Below are 24,105 nucleotides of genomic sequence, written 5' to 3'. Positions count from 1 at the left end.
TATTGTCTACAACCCAGTCGCGTCCCCGGCCAGATTGTTGTCGCGCCAAACAATGTATAATAACCAGTGGAACGAGTTATTTGCTATTAACTTATTTATACGCCAAGACATTACATAGTGTAACACACTCTTATCAAAGAAGGTACATAAAGCAATATATTTTCATTTAGCGCATACTCCAATCCAATACTCAAGCTAATAACGTTCGTTGTGACGCTATCGAACAAATTAAGTAGATAAATTCCTTCCTTATGACGGGCACATTTTTTTTCACTTTTCACAAAATCATACAGCGCCAGCATGTAAAATATAATGACTAATGATAAATATATTACTGCTTATTGACTAAATAATACTTCTGAAGGTACTCCGAGTTATCGTGATACATTCATACAGCAAACAATCAAAAAACAGTTGATCAACAGTGTCACACCTCCCTGGAATCCACGCCCTCAGCCACTTCAGTCTCACGCACAAAAAGTTGGCATTTTTGTCCTGTTCAGCACGAAGTGGGCTTGAGGGCACTGGACCCCCCCCCCCCCCAAAAAAAAGAAACAAAGAAAAACAAACAAAACAAAACCACGGGAGAAAGAAAATGAAAAGTAATATATCAAACCTATCATGGAATGAGATTTTTTTTTTTCAATAGAATTTTTCACTTTTTCGCTTTGCAAACTCGCGAGTTTTCAGATTTTTGCCCGACACGTCGTGTTTGGTCCTCTCAAGCTCGTTGCCTGCTACCCTGCTGGGGCTTGTCGAACAAAGCAACATATGTTGTTAAGATGTTATTAGTTCTTTTAATAATTATTGCTGAACTTCGATAAACAGCACGAAACACTCGGGAGAGCGTGAAAAGTGAAACAACGCCCCCAAGTTTCGCTGATTTGTTTTCCTCTTTCTCTTTATCTCTTTCTCTCTCACACTCTTTCCCATTGACATGATATAGTCAATCACGCCGTTCAAATCCAGTTAGTCCCAGGTCAGTCTTTCGATCAGACCACTTTTTATGGGACATTATGACAGATATTTATTACAAGCTGACATCAATCATTATCTACTTGAAACTCTCATAAGTACCAATACTACAGTTACTATTACAAAATGTTGTATTCGATAGACAAGCAGTGTAAGCAGACCGTCTGACATCGTGCTGAAATTGCATTTGACCATGATGCATTAATCATTATTCATACAACAACTAATAAAAATAATTTATAACTAACAAAAATAATCTCCAGGACCCTTCTTCAATGATGCTTCATTTATCATGTGTTATAATTTGAAGGGAAAAAAAACATTGTAAGAATTAGAAATTTGTGAGTAATGTTAAAAGTACGTTTTGGTTGTAGATTGATTTTCAAATCTTTCTTAATTATTCAAATATTAGTAGACATGGTCGTACAATTGCCCATTTTTCAATTTTATTCATGTGATACCATTGACATGCCATTTGGGATGCCTTGAACTCTAATTACATTTTGACCCCAAAAGGGTATATTTAAATCATGTGAGTAAACATTCATTAAAAAAATTAAAATTTCATAGAATTTCTCTTGTACCGTTCTCCTTGTGGAAGAGGATAAAATGTCAACAAAACATTTTATGGAATGAGATATTTTCTGCAAACTATCGGGGGTTTTTTTTTGGCTAGCTTCACTCGAGTGCACATTTTCAGAGAAAGACTCCAAATATTTTGGCTCAATAGATCAGCGTCTGTTGATATTTATTAACTATTATTACTGCATTGAATATGTAATTATAATAAGCCTGAGAGAGGCAAAGAACAACAGAAATTAACATTTGGTAATGTAAATCAAATGAATGTACAAAATTTCTAGGAAATCTGCAAACATAAAGATCATCGAACAAATATGCTAAGTGAAAAATAAAACCCCTTCTTCTTTCAACAGACGTTTGAATCATTAAAAACATGAAGCGTAAATACAAATTATTTTTTACAAGTCTCCTTTCACGCGCCAGAAGTTACAATAAAATTATCATAAGCATCGATGTTTCTCCGTCTTGTTACTATGGAAACCCAGTAATAAGGGACGCTGAATAAAGGATCTCTTCCATGTTCTCTTGATTTTTGTATCAACTAAAAAATGCCATAATCATAATCATATTAGTAACCTGGTAGGCCTACGTCGAGTAAAAAGGAGGAGGAAATGCAGTTGTTTTATAAGAATATAGTTCTCTTATACAAAAGGTTAAGTCTACATTTATCTTTGGGTAGGGTAAGCTTGCATTCACATGAAATGAAATGAAATAGTATTTGATAACTCACATCTTGTGCAGTAATTGTCTGAAAGATTTGATAAAAAGTTTCGATCAAATTTCCAAATCAATTTTTCTCTCTGTTTACATCCACACAACCACACACCCCTTCATGTACCCACCCTCTCTTCACTTTTTTTCAACATTGCAGCACACACGTACAACCACCCTCACACACACACCTTTATTTCCCCACTCTCTCTTCATAAACATACACCCACACACACACCCTCATGTATCCACTCTCTCTTCACATACGCACACACACCCTCATGTACCCACTCTCTCTCTCTCTTCACATACGCACACCCACACACACACCCTCATTTTTTTTTTAAACAAGTGCACACCTAGTTACCAGTAATGCATATAGCATTTCCATTTATTTGAAAGCAGGATAAAAGAGCATTGTATATTAAATGCCTTGCTCACGGGCATAGGTGCCGCGGCCGGCGATCGAACCCCGACTTTCATGTACCCACTATCTCTCTTCACATACGCACACCCACACACACCCTCACGTACCCACTCTCTCTCTCTTCACATACGCACACCATACACACACCCTCATGTACCTACTCTCTCTTCACACACGTATGCCCACACACACACCCTCATGTACCCACTCTCTCTTCACATACGCACACCCACATACACACCCTCATGTACCCACTCTGTCTTCACATACGCACACCCACACACACCCTCATGTACCCACTCTCTCTTCACATACGTACACACACACCCTCATGTACCCACTCTCTCTTCACATACACACACACCCTCATGTACCTACTCTCTATTCACACACGTATGCCCACACACACTTCCTCATGTACCCGCTCTCTCTTCACATACGCACATCCACACACACCCCTATGTACTTTTTTTTTTTTTTTTTTATAACATCTTTTTTTATTTGTAAATCCGGGGTTCGATCCCCGGCCGCGGCAGATATGCCTGTGAGCAAGGCATTTAATCTACAATGCTCTTTTATCCTGCTTGAAAATAAATGGAAATGCTATATGCATTAATGGTAACTAGGTGTGCACTTGTTTAAAAAATAAAAAATTATAAAAAAAAAAAAAAAAAAAACGCTCAGCGTAACATCCAGTCTTCTGTATCGTACAACAACTAGCTCTCATTCATCAAGATGTCTGGTCGCGGAAAAGGAGGAAAGGGTCTTGGAAAGGGTGGTGCCAAACGTCATCGCAAGGTTCTACGAGACAACATCCAAGGTATCACGAAGCCTGCTATCCGCCGTCTAGCAAGAAGAGGTGGAGTCAAAAGAATCTCTGGTCTCATCTACGAAGAGACACGCGGTGTACTGAAAGTCTTCTTGGAGAATGTCATCCGTGATGCCGTCACCTAAAGATTCCCTCTTCACATACGCACACCCACATACACACACCCACATACACAATCAGGGTACTAATGGATAATTCGTTTTTCATACCCGTTCAGCGTACAGCGAAAACGGAAAATCAGTACGTGGTTCGGTCTTTGAAAACAAAAAACGAAATCACAGCGTGAAAACCCGTGCTGTGATTTCGTTTTTGTTGATCAAAAACAGAATATTGAAATCAGAAATGTTTTGGGCTCTCTCTGATTTCTCATTTTATATTTGTGTTTTTATGTATCAAAAACAAAACCAGAACACGCTCTCCGCTCCGTGATTCCGTTTGTAAAAACGAAAACAGCGAAGACGAGATCAGAGACTCCCTTTTCCAGTCCCTGCAACGTGATTTCGTTTTTCGTACAACCTACAACCTACAGGCATATTAAAGAGCGCCCTCCAGGAGGTGAGGCAAGTTTCAATGGAGGTTTTAATAAACTGTACCACACATATTATGTTGAAGCCAGTTTAAAAGGAGGTGAGGCAAGTTTCAATGGAGGTTTTTATAACTGTACTCTAAATTACGGTAAAGCCAATTTAAATGGAGGTGAGGCAGGTTTCAATGGAGGTTTTTTCGAATAAACTGTACTACACATTATGGTGAAGCGGCACCAGTTTAAATGGAGGCGAGGCAAGTTTCAATGGAGGTTTTTTATAACGTACTCTAAATTATGGTGAAGCCAATTTGAATGGAGGTGAGGCAAGTTTCAATGGAGGTTTTTTAAAAAGAATAAACACAAATTATGGTGAAGCCAATTTGAATGGAGGTGAGGCAAGTTTCAATGGAGGTTTTTTAAAAAGAATAAACACATATTATGTTGAAGCCAATTTAAATGGAGGTGGGGCAGGTTTCAATGGAGGTTTTTTCGAATAAACTGTACTACACATTATGGTGAAGCGGCACCAGTTTAAATGGAGGCGAGGCAAGTTTCAATGGAGGTTTTTATAACGTACTCTAAATTATGGTGAAGCCAATTTGAATGGAGGTGAGGCAAGTTTCAATGGAGGTTTTTGTAAAAAGAATAAACACATATTATGTTGAAGCCAGTTTAAAAGGAGGTGAGGCAAGTTTCAATGGAGGTTTTTTAAAAAGAATAAACACATATTATGTTGAAGCCAGTTTAAAAGGAGGTGAGGCAAGTTTCAATGGAGGTTTTTATAACTGTACTCTAAATTATGTTGAAGCCAATTTAAAAGGAGGTGAGGCAATTTCAATGGAGGTTTTCTTTTAAAAGAATTAAATGTACTACACATTATGGTGAAGCCAGTTTAAATGAAGGCGAGGCAAGTTTCAATTAATGGAGGTTTTTTAAAAAGAATAAACTGTACCACACATATTATGTTGAAGCCAGTTTAAAAGGAGGTGAGGCAAGTTTCAATGGAGGTTTTTATAACGTACTCTAAATTATGGTGAAGCCAATTTGAATGGAGGCGAGGCAAGTTTCAATTAATGGAGGTTTTTTAAAAAGAATAAACTGTACCACACATTATGGTGATGAAGCCAGTTTAAAAGGAGGTGAGGCAAGAATAATCTGTACTACACATTTTGGTGAAGCCAGTTTAAATGGAGGTGAGGCATGTTTCAATGGAGGTTTTTATAACTGTACCCTAAATTATGTTGAAGCCAATTTAAATAGAGGTGATGCAAGTTTCAATGGAGGTTTTTTAAAAAGAATAAACTGTACCACAAATGGTGAAGCCAGTTTAAAAGGAGGTGAGGCAATTTCAATGGAGGTTTTCTTTTAAACGAATTAAATGTACTACACATTATGGTGAAGCCAGTTTAAATGAAGGCGAGGCAAGTTTCAATTAATGAAGGTTTTTTAAAAAGAATAAAGTGAACCGTTATGGTGAAGCCAGTTTTAAAGGAGGTGAGGCAAGTTTCAATGGAGGTTTTTTAAAAAGAATAAACTGTACCACACATGGTGATCGAAGCCATGCAGTTGAAAAGGAGGTGAGGCTAGTTTCAATGGAGTTGTTTTTTTAAAGAATAAACTATATATACCACACATATTATGTTGAAGCCCGTTTAAAAGGAAGTGAGGCAAGTTTCAATGGAGGTTTTAAAAAGAATAAATTGTACTACACATGATGGTGAAGCCAATTTAAAAGGAGGTGAGGCAAGTTTCAATGGAGGTTTTTATAACTGTAGTCTAAATTATGGTGAAGCCAATTTAAAAGGAGGTGAGGTAAGTTTCAATGGACACACTTGAAAAGGCCATCTTGTAGCTTCTCGTCAACTTCTTGATTCACGATCACGCACGTGGTAGTATCAAAAAATGCCTGCACTGTATGTACTGACTCGATGCAGGCGCTGCGTTCACGTGTATAATTATCGTAAAGGGTGCTCTTTAATATGCCTGTAGCTCGTACAAAAAACGAAATCACGGTGCAGGAAGTGGAACCTCCATTGAAACTTGCCTCACCTCCTTTCTAAATGGCTTCAACATAATTTAGGGTACAGTTATAAAAACCTCCATTGAAACTTGCCTCACCTCCATTTAAACTGGCTTCACCAAAATGTGTAGTACAGTTTATTCTTGCCTCACCTCCTTTTAAACTGGCTTCACCATAATGTGTGGTACAGTTTATTCTTTTAAAAAAAACGAGCTCCATGGAAACTTGCCTCACCTCCATTTTAATTGGCTTCAACAAAATTTAGGGTACAGTTATAAAAACCTCCATTGAAACTTGCCTCACCTCCATTTAAACTGGCTTCACCAAAATGTGTAGTACAGTTTATTCTTGCCTCACCTCCTTTTAAACTGGCTTCACCATAATGTGTGGTACAGTTTATTCTTTTTAAAAAAACGAGCTCCATTGAAACTTGCCTCACCTCCATTTTAATTGGCTTCAACATAATTTAGGGTACAGTTATAAAAACCTCCATTGAAACTTGCCTCACCTCCATTTAAACTGGCTTCACCAAAATGTGTAGTACAGTTTATTCTTGCCTCACCTCCTTTTAAACTGGCTGAACCATAATGTATGGTACAGTTTATTCCTTTTGAAAAACCTCCATTCAAACTTGCCTCACCTCCTTTCAAACTGGCTTCACCGAAATGTGTGGTACAGTTTATTCTTAAAAAAAAACTCCATTGAAACTTGCCTCACCTCCATTTAAACTGGCTTCACCATAATGTGTGGTACATGCAGTTATATTCTTTTTAAAAAAACCTCCATTGAAATTGCCTCACCTCCTTTTAAACTGCTTCACCATGATGTGTGGTATAGTTTATTCTTTAAAAAAAAACTCCATTGAAACCTGTCTCACCTCCATTTAAATTGGCTTCACCATGATGTGTGGTACAGTTTATTCTTTTTAAAAAAACCTCCATTGAAACTTGCCTCACCTCCATTTAAACTGGCTTCACCAAAATGTGTAGTACAGTTTATTCTTGCCTCACCTCCTTTTAAACTGGCTGAACCATAATGTATGGTACAGTTTATTCTTTTTAAAAAACCTCCATTGAAACTTGCCTCACCTCCTTTCAAACTGGCTTCACCATAATTTAGAGTACAGTTATAAAAACCTCCATTAAAACTTGCCTCACCTCCTTTTAAACTGGCTTCAACATAATATGTGTGGTACAGTTTATTCTTTTTAAAAAACCTCCATTGAAACTTGCCTCACCTCCTTTCAAACTGGCTTCACCATAATGTGTGGTACAGTTTATTCTTTTTAAAAACCTCCATTGAAACTTGCCTCACCTCCATTCAAATTGGCTTCACCATAATTTAGAGTACGTTATAAAAACCTCCATTGAAACTTGCCTCGCCTCCAAACTGGTGCCGCTTCACCATAATGTGTAGTACAGTTTATTCGAAAAAACCTCCATTGAAACCTGCCCCACCTCCATTTAAATTGGCTTCAACATAATAAGTGTTTATTCTTTTTAGAAAACCTCCATTGAAACTTGCCTCACCTCCATTTAAATTGGCTTCACCATAATATGTGTTTATTCTTTTTAAAAAACCTCCATTGAAACTTGCCTCACCTCCATTCAAATTGGCTTCACCATAATTTAGAGTACGTTATAAAAACCTCCATTGAAACTTGCCTCGCCTCCATTTAAACTGGTGCCGCTTCACCATAATGTGTAGTACAGTTTATTCGAAAAAACCTCCATTGAAACCTGCCTCACCTCCATTTAAATTGGCTTCAATATAATATGTGTTTATTCTTTTTAAAAAAACTCCATTGAAACTTGCCTCACCTCCATTCAAATTGGCTTCACCATAATTTAGAGTACAGTTATAAAAACCTCCATTGAAACTTGCCTCACCTCCTTTTAAACTGGCTTCAACATAATATGTGTGGTACAGTTTATTCTTTTTAAAAAACCTCCATTAATTGAAACTTGCCTCGCCTTCATTTAAACTGGCTTCACCATAATGTGTAGTACATTTAATTCTTTTAAAAGAAAACCTCCATTGAAATTGCCTCACCTCCTTTTAAATTGGCTTCAACATAATTTAGAGTACAGTTATAAAAACCTCCATTGAAACTTGCCTCACCTTCTTTTAAACTGGCTTCAACATAATATGTGTTTATTCTTTTTAAAAAACCTCCATTGAAACTTGCCTCACCTCCTTTCAAACTGGCTTCACCATAATGTGTGGTACATGCAGTTATATTCTTTTTAAAAAAACCTCCATTGAAACTTGCCTCACCTCCATTCAAATTGGCTTCACCATAATTTAGAGTACGTTATAAAAACCTCCATTGAAACTTGCCTAGCTCACCTCCTTTTAAACTGGCTTCACTATAATGTGTAGTAGGCCTACAGTTTATTCTTTTGAAAAAAACCTCCATTGAAACTTGCCTCACCTCCTTTTAAACTGGCTTCACCATAATGTGTGGTACAGTTTATTCTTTTTAAAAAACTGAGCTCCATTGAAACCTGCCTCACCTCCATTTAAATTGGCTTCAACATAATTTAGAGTACAGTTATAAAAACCTCCATTGAAACTTGCCTAGCTCACCTCCTTTTAAACTGGCTTCACTATAATGTGTAGTAGGCCTACAGTTTATTCTTTTGAAAAAAACCTCCATTGAAACTTGCCTCACCTCCTTTTAAACTGGCTTCACCATAATGTGTGGTACAGTTTATTCTTTTTAAAAAACTGAGCTCCATTGAAACCTGCCTCACCTCCATTTAAATTGGCTTCAACATAATTTAGAGTACAGTTATAAAAACCTCCATTGAAACTTGCCTAGCTCACCTCCTTTTAAACTGGCTTCACTATAATGTGTAGTAGGCCTACAGTTTATTCTTTTGAAAAAAACCTCCATTGAAACCTGCCTCACCTCTATTTAAATTGGCTTTACCATAATTTAAAGTACAGTTATAAAAACCTCCATTGAAACTTGCCTAGCTCACCTCCTTTTAAACTGGCTTCACTATAATGTGTAGTAGGCCTACAGTTTATTCTTTTGAAAAAAACCTCCATTGAAACTTGCCTCACCTCCTTTTAAACTGGCTTCACCATAATGTGTGGTACAGTTTATTCTTTTTAAAAAACTGAGCTCCATTGAAACCTGCCTCACCTCTATTTAAATTGGCTTCAACATAATTTAGAGTACAGTTATAAAAACCTCCATTGAAACTTGCCTCACCTCCTTTTAAACTGGCTTCAACATAATATGTGTGGTACAGTTTATTAAAACCTCCATTGAAACTTGCCTCACCTCCTGGAGGGCGCTCTTTAATATGCCTGTAGGTTGTACGAAAAACGAAATCACGTTGCAGGGACTGGAAAAGGGAGTCTCTGATCTCGTCTTCGCTGTTTTCGTTTTTACAAACGGAATCACGGAGCGGAGAGCGTGTTCTGGTTTTGTTTTTGATACATAAAAACACAAATATAAAATGAGAAATCAGAGAGAGCCCAAAACATTTCTGATTTCAATATTCTGTTTTTGATCAACAAAAACGAAATCACAGCACGGGTTTTCACGCTGTGATTTCGTTTTTTGTTTTCAAAGACCGAACCACGTACTGATTTTCCGTTTTCGCTGTACGCTGAACGGGTATGAAAACCGAATTATCCATTAGTACCCTGATTATACACCCCCTCATGTACCCACTCTCTCTTCACATACGCACACCCACATACACACCCTCATGTACCCACTCTCTCTTCACATACGCACACCCACACACACCCTCATGTACCCACTCTCTCTTCACATACGCACACCCACACACACCCTCATGTACCCACTCTCTCTTCACATACGCACACACACACACACCCTCATGTACCCGCTCTCACTCTTCATACACCCACACACACACACACTCATGTACCCACTCTCTCTTTACATACGCACACCCACACACACCCTCATGCACCCTCTTTCTTTTCACACACACTCATGCATCACGGGGGCTTGATGCTTCTCTTTGAGTCGGTGTCCTATCAGTAAAGAGGCGCTCACTCATCTTTTACAGCCGTTTGATTGATGCAAAGAGAGAACCTTTATCGTCTGATAATAGAGTTGGCCAATTCGCTTTCAGTGGGTGAGAACGATTTGTAATTTTGTTTGAATCGTGCTTGCCTAACAAGGCAATACATGCCTTTTATATAACAAATTTAAAACGAATTGGTCAAAGCCTATATACATGATTGCATCCAATTTCGGAGACAAACCCCCGTGAACCGCGTTCTAAACCAGCGATGTGTGATGAAGTCTGAATCAAACTATTACCTGAATCGTCGTCGATTCCTAATTCTTCAGATCCCAGACAGCTTATAATCGTCCCATTGTTATCCTTTAATAGAATGAATTGGATTAAAAGATGACCGGTTATTCTAGGAAGATAGGTCATGCAAGAAAAGATTTCTTCAGCTAGAAAAAAAGATATGTGTTTTGATGATGTAATGAGAATCGTATGCATGGCCAAAGAACCTTGTTTGGGTTTTTTACGCGCTCTTTAAATAAGAAAACATAACCCCTCAACAGTAAAACCTTTGAACACAAATAACATGTCTAGGCCTATGAATAATGATACACTATTAAAGTTTTTTTTATCTTGAATAACAAAGTTTAATTTTTCATAGTTAATTCTCAATGAATTAAGCATGGATGTTCAAACAACTACTGTATGGTTTATATAGTAAACGGCATTGTATGAAATTTTGAACAGTGTTTTACTGAGTAAAACCTTTCATTTCCAAACATTGTATTTTCTGACATGGAAGTGTAAAGGTGAATTATGATTTTTTTAATGTTTTTGTAGCAGATACAATACGCTATAGTATTCGGGAGTCCCTGGTTGTATAATGATTATCTATTTCATCTTAACATGATTACCTCCATGATAATACTGTATTGTTTTGTTTTTTTTAAATAGACGTCTGAGTGCCATCTGTCCGTGTCGCTTCTACTACTCTTTTCGAGACGAGCACCACATGGTGTGTAAGCACCGGAAGAGTAAAAACCAAAGTGCAAATATTTGACACAAAACATGCCACGAAAGCGTGTTTTTTCCTAGAATACAGAGATCCGATGAACTTTGATCACTGTATGAATATGTGGTCACGAAACCGGATATATTCAATTAGATTTGAATTATTTCATTTCATTCATTTCAGTTGAATATAATAAATGTAGATGTATCCAACAAAATAGAAAAACGCGGCTTACGTCACAGGTATTTCATCGAATGAATTCGTATGGAACATTTATTTGAATTCGGTCATTAGTATTCATGTCTGAAACAGGTTGTAGGCCTATACAAAACTAAAGAGGATTTCATTCGGTTTTTTTTAACGATTTCCTGTTCTATATAGTTAGGCGAACATTATGATTACCCAGTCTATGCTACATGTACAACTATAACGCTTGATGTAAAACGATATACATGTACTGTATAAATTGATTTCAGGATATAACAAACTTTATGCTTGTCCTCAAATTATTTTTAATTAAAACACGCGATGGATATATAGATAGGTAACAAAGAAATAAGATACAACACAAATAAATAAATGAATAGATTGATAAACAATAAAATGTATCAATTTGCAATTCGATTTTACAAGGAAATGATGAGGCGTGATTTCCTCTCTGTGTAACAGGTGGTGATGGATTATTATAATTATGAATGAATGTCTATGATCAGTGAAAGTTGAGGTATATATTTATTGATTAATCAAGGGCGTGTCTGGGTCAATGAAGTGTTGGTTTTTGTGAATGGAATCCCTTTCCCACGCATAATCAGTAAAATGATTCAAATTACTTGAACTCATGATCTAATAGAAAAATACTAACCTGTATCCTGAACTGTGACCATAATAAAGAAAATACCTGGTGATCCGATTGCAAATGTTAACACCGAGGAATATGACATAAACAAAAACATAATCTGAACTTAGCGCCACGTTAAAGATTAAATTATATTTCATTTTCAAGTTCATTGAGAACGTAGACTTTCAGATTTTCATAATCATAAATCACCGTTTCTGACGGATGATTTTAGATATTATATGATATAGAGTGAGAGGGGAAAAGATGAGAGAGAGAGTTGGTACAAAGGGGAGAAAGAGAAAAGAATGGGAGAGAGAGGGGGAGAATAGAACACAATACTCACAAGAGGATATAGCAAACGATTCTTCACGATTCTTCATTTTTACCCAACAGTATCCATCACCGATTAATTTAGACTTAGATTGATTGTATCTTTATATCTCTTAATTAATCACAATGCATTTTACATGAAACCATAATTGTATGCTCAGAATACTTTTTTATTGCAGTGATATTGCAGTGATTGCTTTTGCATTCCAACGGCTGGTCATATGCTTCGATAATGATCGTAGAAAAACGTCTGAATGAAATTGATTAATTATTTAAATACGAAGGTGTGGTAGACTATTCTATGACGTCACAATAAAACACGATATTGGAGTGCCAGCTGGAATACTTCCGATCAATCTCTTCAACAGAGGAACACTGTAAATATTTACTTTCCCGTCCATTTTTGTCCTCAATACAGTAAACATTCACTTGTACAAAAATACCAATCTGATAATCTGATATCCATATTCATATAATATATCAAACACTAAAGTTTAGAGTAAGAAAACGAATTTAAGGATGATTATTGTGATTATTCATGACTTTGTAGTCGAAGCTAATGTCACCCATTTACCCAATTTCAGGGTTCCAGATGAATTTAACATTGCATGTAATTTCCCTTCCTCTCCTTTAATTACCTATATAATGATATGAAAATAACTAGTTTTTGTGTTTTTTTATTATACACGGACGTTCTGAAGAACAGCCTTAGGCTGATGCACGTGTACCGTGTCGAAATAAAATAAATTAAATTAAATTACACCCCCCCCCCATCCCGGCAGGGTTCTTATAGATGTTTACCACTAATACCTATCTCTCTCTCTCTCTCTAACTCTCTCCTCTCTCTCTCTCTCTTTCTTAGTAACATCCATCCTTCTTTACATAATAATCCCTTTCCATTATATCTCATGCTCTTCACCAACATCTCTATCCTCCCTCTATCTGTCTCCTAATTTTTACCACCGACCACCCACTACTTTAACTTAATGTATTCCCCATCCCACATCAGCCCTCACGCATCATTCTATCTGCGGGAATGCTACTATTGCCCACGCACTAAACCCTGCAAAATAAAGCGCCCTAACAAAATTCATACTCGGGTGAAATAATGTGATTATTGCGTCACGATGGCAGTGACTACGTAAGTACATACTAAGTCCACATCTACCGCCGATGTCTGGCCGATGGATTTTTGGCAACATGCCAGCTATCTATTTTAACATACTCTGGTCATCGCCAAAGAACACATACGTAGGTAAATAAGGAGAATATAAGATGTAAATCCGAATCAAAACATTCTTTCAGGATTATTAATCCACAAATCGATCGATCATGCAAATTCCGTGTAACGCCGGTGATTTTAATCTTTACAGAAGTAAGCTCTACCTATTTTGATTCATATTGTAGCACGAATGAATAAATCACCGATGAAAGTCAACAATTTTCTCTTCCCCATTGCTTTAACTGAATCAACAAAGAAAAAAAAGAGATATAAAGAATATCAAAGAATGATAGAAAAAAAACCGTTTCAAGACAAGCAGTTTTGTTGAATGCAGCAACTTTCTACATTGTGTTGGTTTCTTTGTGATTAAAATTTTTGGAATATATTTGCTTTTGTACCGTAGATGGAGATTTTTTTAATTTGTACTTTTAACAATGATACAGTTGTGATACGCAGCCTTTAATCGATTTTAACTGTCTGCTTTCATTTTTATCACCAACATTTTATGCTTTAGTATAATTCAATTTCAACCCATATCTAAATGTATTTATCTGTTTATATTAAGTTGGAGTATATTTTCAGAACATAAGGAATCACATCTAGTATAATTATGTTCATAATTTGAACTTTATATCAGGGCCCGTCTTACAAAGAGTTCCGATTGATCCAATCAGTCGCAATTCTATGTAAATCCATCAGTGTCATAAATTTTTTCTACAGGAAATTTGCAAAATGTCCTTTGTGAAAAAAGGAAAACACACCAAATTATCAAGAAATCAATGACTTTATGGATGTACATGTACATTCATATCTAGAATTTTTTTAACTAACATGCATTTCATAATCTTATGTTGACTTTGCTGGCTTTCCATAGATGCGATTGATCGGATCAATCTCAACTCTTTTTAAGACGGGCCCCTGCTGGACTGCATTTGTTTGCACATAATACATGCTGCGAAGAAAACAGTGTCACACTGTGCGTTCATAGTGTGTTCACAGTGTGTCTACCCGATGGATTTTATGAAGATGTGGAACATTGTTAAATGCTCAATTTCATTAGTATGAAGGGTTTTTTCAGTCTTTGGACACCTCTCGGTGCAAGTGTTTACAAATATTATGTAAACTCAGTTGGCTGTGTGAAAATGAGATTCAACCTCTAGAGATGCTGAAATTCCAGTGTGAAGATGGTTCCACACTGTAGACACCTCTACATTGTGGGCGTTCATGGTGTGTTCACAGTGTGCCTACCCAGTGGACTGTATGACGATGTGGAACACTGTTAAATGCTCAATTTCAACAGTACGAAGGTTATTTCAGTCTTTGGAAACCTCTCAATACAAGTGTTTACAAATATTATGTTCACTCAATTGGCTGTGTGAAAATGATATTCAACCTCTAAAGATGCTGAAATTCCAGTGTGAAGATGATTCCACACTGTGGACACCTCTACATTGTGTGCGTTCATGGTGTGTTCACAGTGTGCCTACCCAGTGGACTGTATGACGATGTGGAACACTGTTAAATGCTCAATTTCAACAGTACGAAGGTTATTTCAGTCTTTGGAAACCTCTCAATACAAGTGTTTACAAATATTATGTTCACTCAATTGGCTGTGTGAAAATGATATTCAACCTCTAAAGATGCTGAAATTCCAGTGTGAAGATGATTCCACACTGTGGATGTTATGTACTCCTAATTAATCTACAGTAATTAGTAATTAAGGCACATAAATAAGCACACGTCTGATACCATTGGTATATGATTCCAAAGCAAGTTTATTCCGCATTGCGCCTGCGCAGCTACAATTGTGAGTCATGGTATGACATCATGAATGACATCATTATCAATATATAACATCTCTCCCCCTTAGATTAAACATACCTTTTCAACATCCCAATTCAATTTGCAACTCAATAGCTGTACCAGTAACTATTCAACTGGTTATGAAACTATATATTGAAATGTAACAATTTCTTTCAGTTCCCAGATTCAAATTTTACCTTTAAAAAACTTTTGATAACTATCAAACATTATTAATCATATACGTCAGTCAGGAACTGAAGTTAGAATAAAAACTAATAAATTCAATGATACTTTTTGTTTCACTGAACCAAACAATTAAATCAGGAATTTTGACAAGGTCCAAAAATATGTGAGTTTATAATCCAAGACAAGATTTTATTAAAATTATTGTTGCGTCGAAAATTACGAAAATCCATAATAGCTTGGTTTTCTACGCTCTCGTCGAGGATAATGCTTTATACCGTCATCGTGATCGACTTCAGGAATGTCTTCACGATCCGCGCCAAGGTCTATCTGATCTTCATTGACATTGCGATCATCATTGTCGTTATCACGAATGATAACGTCATCTTCGTGTATCGGGCGGTGTCGTCGTTCGAGGTCGATGAAGTCGAGATTCGACTTCGCAATTGGTCAACATGACGTTTCCATGTCAGCGTCGAGTTATTGGTATTGACATTTACGACATAGGATACCGGACCGTTACGTTCGACTACTTTTCCGGGTAGCCATTGGTTGCCTCGCCCGTAATTTCTCACAAGGACTTCTTCTCCTATCTTAAATTCGCGAAGTTTGCGAGAAGTGTGAGCGGTCTGTGAGAATTGTTTCTTCTCAACGGTTGCGTTCACATCAGGCAGAACAGAAGATATGCGAGTACGCAACTTTCGGTTCATGAGCAATTCTGCCGGTGACTGGTTTGTGGTAGCTTGTGGAGTGGTACGGTAACTCAACAAGAACCTTGCTAATCTCGTCTGAAGGGGTCCACTCATTTTTCTGAGTGCTCTTTTCACAGTTTGCACTGCTCTTTCCGCGAGACCATTAGTAGCTGGGTGATATGGTGCACCTCGAATGTGATTGATTGCGTTCATTTTCATGAACATAGCGAATTCCTCACTCGTGAAACAGGGCCCATTATCCGAAACCAGCGTTTGAGGAAGACCTTGTGCCGAAAAGACTTCCCTCAATTTGTCTATTGTCGCTTCGCTTGTCGATTTATTCGTAATGTGAACATCTATCCACTTTGAATACGCATCTACTATTACTAGTAACATTTTCCCTTCCACTGGACCTGCGTAATCGACATGAATTCGCGACCATGGTTTACTTGGATATTCCCACTGATGTGGTGGAGCTTTCGACGGTTGTCGCTGGTGTGATTGACATTTTTCGCAAGATTTAACTTTACGCTCCAAATCTTTGTCAATCTGTGGCCACCATACGCAACTTCTCGCCATTGCTTTCATACGCACTATCCCCGGATGTGCATCGTGCAATTCTTCCATCATTGCTTCTCGACATTTCAGGGGAAGCACCGCGCGAGCTCCCCACAATATTACTCCCTCATGAACACTCAATTCATCTTTTCTATTCAAATACGGACCGAATGCCTTATCTTGTAATTCATCTGCTATAGGCCATCCTTGTAAGATGAAGTTACGGACCCGCGACAAGATCGGATCTTTGTCGGTAAGAGAACGGGCGCGCGAAGGCGTTATCGGTGTCCTATCTAATGTATCCATGAGAAGTATGATATCCCCCGGGATCGGAGGATCCGGAATGGTTGATTCTAGCGGTAATCTACTAAGTGCATCAGCATTTGAATTTTTCTCTCCCGCTTTATACTTTATTTCATATTCGTATGCCGCAAGTGTAATCGCCCACCGTTGGACGCGCGGAGAAGCCATCTGTGGAATGGCTTTCTTCTCGCCAAAAAGACCAAGTAACGGCTTATGATCCGTAATTATTTCGAATTTACGGCCATACAGATATTGGTGAAACCGTTTCACACCAAATACAATCGCGAGACCTTCCTTGTCTAACTGCGAATATCTGCGTTCTGCAACATTCAATGTTCGCGACGCGAACCCGATAGGTTTTTCGGTCGCATCCGAAAATCTATGTGCGAGTACGGCTCCGACACCGTACGGACTAGCGTCGCAAGCTAGTATGAGTTGCTCTTCCGGATTGTAGTGAGCTAACACTCTAGTTGAATTAAGCAACTGTTTGGCTCTTCCGAATGCCTGTTTCTGCTCTTTACCCCACCGCCATCTTGCGTCTTTCCTCAACAACCGATGAAGAGGTTCTAGATTTGATGCAAGGTCGGGTAGAAATTTACCATAGTAATTCAGCAAGCCCAGGAACGACCGGAGTTCCTTTACGCTCTTCGGTTCGGGCGCATTTGTAATGGCTTGCACCTTGTCCCCCGTGGGACGAAGACCCTTTTCAGTGATTGTGTGTCCGAGGTAATCAACCTCTTCCTTGAGAAACACACATTTCTCTTTCTTCAGTCTTAGTCCAGCTTTCAGAAGAACATCCAGGACTGCTCTCAGGTTCTTCATGTGGGCATCTGTTGACTCTCCTGTGATGAGTAGGTCATCTAGGTACACGGCCACACCTGGTATACCGGCCAGCAATGACTCCATCGTCCGCTGAAACACAGAAGGCGCAGTTGAAACTCCAAAAGGCAGTCTCTTATATCTGAATAACCCTCGATGTGTGTTGATAGTGACGAACTCCCTGGATTTCTCAGACAGGACTAGTTGTTGATAGGCATGAGAAAGATCCAGTTTTGTGAATTTCTTTCCATTTGCAAGCCTTGCAAATAGCTCTTCAACTCTCGGGATCGGATAGGTATCCGATCGAGCTGCTGTGTTTATTGTGGTTTTATAATCCCCACAAATGCGAATGGATCCATCTCCTTTGACAACTGGGACCACTGGAGCTGCCCAGTTTGAATATTGAACTGGTTCAATTATGTCATCTGCTAGAAGGCGATCCAGCTCTTGATCCAGACGACTTCGAAGCGAAAATGGAACTGGACGGGCCTTCAAAAACTTAGGTGATGCATCGGGGTCAATATCCAGATCTACTTCTACACCTTTCAACTTTCCAAGTTCCCGTGTGAACAGTTCCGCGTAGTCTGAACACAATCTGTCTACTGCGTCATTGACCCTGACCAAGTTTATCTCCCTCCAGTCCAACTTTATTTCGTGCAGCCAATCTCGTCCCATGAGATTCGGCCCTCTGCCTCTCGCAACTATCAAAGGCAAGCGTTCCTCTGTGCTGCCCTTGGATACGGCGACTTCACATTCTCCGATGATGTCTACCAAGTGCTCGGTGTATGTACGAAGCCGCGTTATTGGTTCGCTCAGCTTAGGCCTCTCTCTGTCACTCCACTGAGAGAGCCACGTTTCCTCATTTATGAGCGTTACTGCTGAGCCCGTGTCCACTTGGAAGTTTATAGGTTTCCCTTTCACTATTAGCTGAGTCATAATCGGAGGCGGTTTGGAAGCTTTCGTCGAGTGTGAATACAGCCCGTAGCTTTCGTTTTCATCCTCCTCCTCCTCTCTTGTTTCGATTTGCAGAGTGCGAGATTTATTGGAGGCGGTCCGTTTCCCTTGCTGCTGGAAAACTTTTCTCTGGTCCTTCCTCTCTCCTTTCGCTCTGCATACCACGGCAAAATGTCCCTTTTTCCCGCAGTGGAAACACTCTCCGTCTTTTGCTGGACAAGCCTCTCCTTGATGCTGTCCCTTTCCGCAGCGACCGCATGAGGAATGTTTCTTGGAAACAGGGCGTTGTGACGACTTACGATGACGAACACCATGAGCGATTTTGTTCACCATCTCGCCTTTGTTCTGATCTCTGAGATCGGCTGTATTTTTATCAGCTAATTCCATAGCTAATGCAATATCTTTAGCTTTTTCAAATGTTAGAGTTGGTTCAGCCAATAATCTCCTTTGTATTCTATCATCTGCCACTCCGCACACAATCCTATCTCTCAACATCTCCTCTAAAATAGTATCAAACTTACATTCATTAGCCAATCGTCGCAGTTCAGCAATGTAAGTTGACAGCGATTCATCTGGTCTCCTCGACCTGCTGTTAAACTTGAATCGTTGGACGATCACCGATGGCTTTGGATCTCGATGATCAGTCATTAATTTCACAAGTTCCTTGAACTCAACTTCACCTGGTTTCCTTGGTGCCGCCAAACTTGACATTAATTTGTAGGTTGAGGCTCCACAAACACTTAGTAAAATGGATCTTTTCCTCCCCTCATCAATGATGCTATTGGCGTCGAAGTAGTGTCCCATACGCTCAATGTATTCGGACCAACTCCCTTCGTCTTCCCGAAATTCACCAATTGTTCCAAAAGTAGCCATCCTCAGGTACTCGAACTTTACCAAAGCGAAGAACAAACACAAAAGTTAATCCTCGTCGCCAGATTTGTTGTTATGTACTCCTAATTAATCTACAGTAATTAGTAATTAAGGCACATAAATAAGCACACGTCTGATACTCTTGGTATATGATTCCAAAGCAAGTTTATTCCGCATTGCGCCTGCGCAGCTACAATTGTGAGTCATGGTATGACATCATGAATGACATCATTATCAATATATAACAGTGGACACCTCTACATTGTGTGCGTTCATAGTGTGTTCACATTATACTGTGTAAAAATATGACTCATACTGTTAAAATGCCTTTAGCAGTGTGAAAATGATCTTACATTATGTTTCACATTGTTAACACACTGTGGGTCATTGTGATCTTTCCACCAAGGACTACTTTGTAAACAAACGCATGAGAAGAAAGAGCTATGAAAAAAAAAAAATTATGATAGGTAATGACGTCATGATGTTCAACGACGTCATAATATCAGCCTCCTTCCCCTCTCTCTTTCTCCTCTCTCCCTCTCTCTATATCATTCTCCCTCTTCCCCTTAACTCAAACATCTTAGCACAAGGTCGCCATGTACGGTGGTCTAGCAATCTAGCCAAGCAGGGAGGGCAGTGGCGTACACGTCAGTGGCGTTCACGTACATACATACACGGCTGGTGTATGCGAGGAATGTTACAGCATTGCTCATCATCTGCCCGCCCCAGCGTGTATAATAACTCATTCAAGATATTAATGATAAATGGTGACGATTACGAGATCATCACTCCTGCCCTTTGTCATAAATAATCGCCTTTAAAGTTCCGATATAATCCATCCTCCCCTTCATGATTAACCTGTTTTTATTTATTATTATCTTTTTGTTTTGTTTTAGAGACGCCCATTCTTATTTTAGCTTCTTATTTTTACTACTTCTGTTGGCATTCATCATCATTATTACGAAGCGTGCGTTATAAAAATATATCGATCAGACGATCGTTATTTTGGATATGAGACATTTAACTCTTATATTAATCTCAAAGCTTCTAATTTCCAATAGAATGGACAGTACCAGATTAAAAAGTAAAGAAAGATATTTTTAAAAAATTGGAATTGAGAACAGACGGTAGATGGGAATGTAATGAAAAATTTAAAATTACCCATAATGCGATGCTGTACATTTCCATTCAGTACTCGACGCGATGTAAACATTGCAATCACGTGATTGTACAACCGGATTGTTGAGTTTATGCTACAGTCCATAGGCCTATGGTCTCACTATCGAAACCGACTCCAAACCGACCGATGGCATGTCATTGGTAAAGCTTTTATCGGTCTGCATTTGGTTTCTCCTGTGAGACCGTCTCCCTTTACAGTGCAATGCTTGTTCTCGGTATCAGCTTACCATTGACTGATAAAACTCTGACGTCATTACTATCCACTCGTCTGATCTTTATCTAAACATCCTAAAGGCAAGAAGGCGCTAAATATAGAATAGTCGATATCTTCAGTCATCCATTAGATCTTGATTTCTTTGGGTTTTGAATAAAATATCAAGACTGAAACAAGACCATGTAAACAAATGGATATTAACAGATGGTTTACATGATGATGGTATTGAGGTAAACAAAGGAGTATTTAAGACCTAAAACTGTTCTATACTATCATGCTATTATACGCAGAGAAGTTCCTTATTTCAAGCGAAAAAAAACATAACCAACAGTTAAAAAAATTCTTTTAAGTGCCCCAAGGCTACCTTCAAAACAAATATAAAAGACCACAAAGTCTTTTTTATATACTCGGTGCGGTCGAGTGAGTTTTTGTTGTTTTTTATTTTTTTATTTTGGGGGTTTGTTCTCAAAATGTCTTCCATTAAAGCCTTATTATGCCTGTATAGTAGCCTACAATTTTAAGACTTATTAAAAAAGATTATTTCATGAAAGTTTTGATTGTCACTATTTCATCATGCGTTCATTTGTCCTTTCCTTCTTCTTTCAGTAACACGATCCACCTATGGAACAATTACATTCTTCAGCGAGTTTTATTACTCACCAGTAGTTTTAATAGTTTTATTAGAATAAAAGAATTTCGAAACAGCAGCAAAAATTATCAGCGTGATAAAAGAAAAGCGAAATCGAGAAATACAAATGATCATTTATGGTAATAAACACAAACCTTTAATCGTTTTGTGTATACAGTGTTTAACGAACCCAACTTCCTGAATCCTGTCATTAGGGCAGTATTATTATTAGGAAGTTTTGTCGATCTTATCAATTAAATACGGATTAAGAGATAATTATTAAGTGTGACCAAATAGACAATTCCAGATTACGAACAAACAAATTCATCTATTTATTGATAATACTATTTGCGATTGAAATCAAGCCTCAAGTTTGTTGGCATATATACGGTACCCTGTATCGAGTTCATATCACCTGTATATATTCAAATCATATAGTGTCCTAAAGTGTTTTTACGACAATATTCCTTTTCTTCTTATCAAAGAGAGCTGGCGCTATAAGGGAGGGGCGGGGGTAACTGTCATCATTTTGCCCCCTATATGATTTTCAAGTTAGGTTTAAACATGCATGAGGGGGAAAGAAAGAAAAGGAAGAGAGACAAGAAAAAGAAAGAATAGTATTGAAAAAAGAAGAATCGTTCGTGAACCCACGGATGTGCCATTCCTCCTTGCTGGAACTATCAGAAAAATGTCGTCACCTTTACGACGCCCCCGCAATCTTCGCTTCTGTTTACTTTGATAACATAGCAATGCATTATCATATTCAAATGTCATCATATCATTATGAGGAACAATCTTATCATGAATGTTTTAAAGTCGATTTTACTATTCGATATAGTCAGCTGAAGCGTGTATACAAAATATTGTTGATATGCTGTACAATAAGAAAATAAGGAATTCAAGAATTAATGTTCGATACACAAAGTATTGCGTATTGCGTGCGAACCTCTTATTATAAAGCTAGAAATCTAAAAGTGGATAATAGATATTTTTTACACATGGAAGAGAATTAAATATCTTCCAATTTGGATTTTTCATAAGTACAAATTATTGCTATTGCTGAAATCTCCGGCGGAAGCTATACAATTATTTGCTCCCTTGGGCAGTGACGAGCTGGAGATTATTAACTGCATGGGGATTAATGTAGCGCGGTACGAGACTTCAATTAAGATGTGAGGTGTGTCCTAGAAGGTGATGAGGAGAAAGGGGGGCATAAAATCGTGCATGAGGGAAACATGACTAGGCGAGAGAGTGGAAAGGAGAGAGGAAGAGAGAGAGGGAGAGAGATGGGGTGGAAAGAGAGGGGTGAGATGGAGGGGGTTCAGGGTGGGGGTTCAGGAGAGGGGAATATCATGTGGTGAGAAGAACAAAGAGAGCAATAGAGGTGGAAAGTAAAAGAAAACGAGTGGAATTGTGAGACGGAATGAGAAAAGGAGAGTGGGGAATATTAAGGGAGAGGGGAGCATTGGGATTCTTTCTGATTGAAACGATTCTAATGCTACATTATTAAATGGTTTTGGTGCAAGTATTATTTCGAGTATTGCCAATATCTTCACTGATCACTTGCCTAACAAAAGTATTGAAACCCACTATTAATTCCCCGTGATAGACAAGGTGTGTGTGTTGCAATCTTTCAACAAAATAACAGCGTTCCTAAGATGGATCACTAGGGAACAGTATTTGTTTTTGCTGTCGTCGAAGTTAATTTGGTAATCCTATATTATGAATGTTTTCATGTAGATTATTGTAAAGGTGTATGTGAGTGTGTGTGTGTGTGGGGGGGGGGGATTCTGCAGAAAGTAATAAACTTAAATGTAAAATGTAAATCGTAGGCATTAATGATAGCCACAGCAGTAAATTATCAGGCAGTATTGATAATAACAGATTAATTGCCATTGTGTACACATCTACTCACACAAAAGAAAAGTAATGAAAGCGGTCCCTAGTATCATAATCACGTGTACGAATTCTTTATTGACACTGACACGGACATCATGCTATTAATATCCAATCAAAGACCTTTATCTTGGGATCGCAGGACTATGCAGTATGACGTCCATCCGAGATGAGATGACCGGTACCTCGTGACAACCCGCTGTGCCGTGGGCGCCGAATTGCACGCTTGGCATTCCATACAATACAACCGCGATCCCGCAAGGATAATATTGATATGATTGTGTCATTATCATGAATCTGCCTTTAGTTACGAGGGGGACCATGCGTCCTTCGAGGAGAGGGGTTGTTTGCTATACAGGGGCTGCAGAGACGGACGCAAGAGGTGGACCTCCGCCCATTTTTTATATTTCAAAATTGTTTGGCATCCCCTATAAATATGCATTTCAAAAGGCAGTTGTTGATGGTTGGTGCTTTTATTACTCTTCCCCAATCCATAAAATTAATGAGACACGTCAATAACGATGTGC

At 38.3% G+C, this 24,105-nt stretch overlaps 1 protein-coding gene across 1 annotated transcript; it reads right to left on the bottom strand.

Annotated features, from left to right (window-relative positions):
• Nucleotides 1-15,791: 15,791 nt before the first annotated feature.
• On the bottom strand, nucleotides 15,792-19,664 carry LOC121424225 (uncharacterized protein K02A2.6-like). The gene has a single exon (XM_041619833.1). The coding sequence runs from the start codon at nucleotides 19,662-19,664 to the stop codon at nucleotides 15,792-15,794; it is 3,873 nt and encodes a 1,290-aa protein (XP_041475767.1).
• Between the last annotated feature and the right edge of the window lie 4,441 nt (nucleotides 19,665-24,105).

Source organism: Lytechinus variegatus, chromosome 11, assembly GCF_018143015.1.
Source record: "Lytechinus variegatus isolate NC3 chromosome 11, Lvar_3.0, whole genome shotgun sequence".
Lineage (NCBI taxonomy): Eukaryota > Metazoa > Echinodermata > Echinoidea > Temnopleuroida > Toxopneustidae > Lytechinus > Lytechinus variegatus.
This window is presented reverse-complemented; position numbering and strand designations above follow the sequence as displayed.

Excerpts from the sequence above, each read along its gene's own strand:
- LOC121424225 (XM_041619833.1), bottom strand. The coding sequence starts at position 19,664 with ATGGCTACTTTTGGAACAATTGGTGAATTTCGGGAAGACGAAGGGAGT.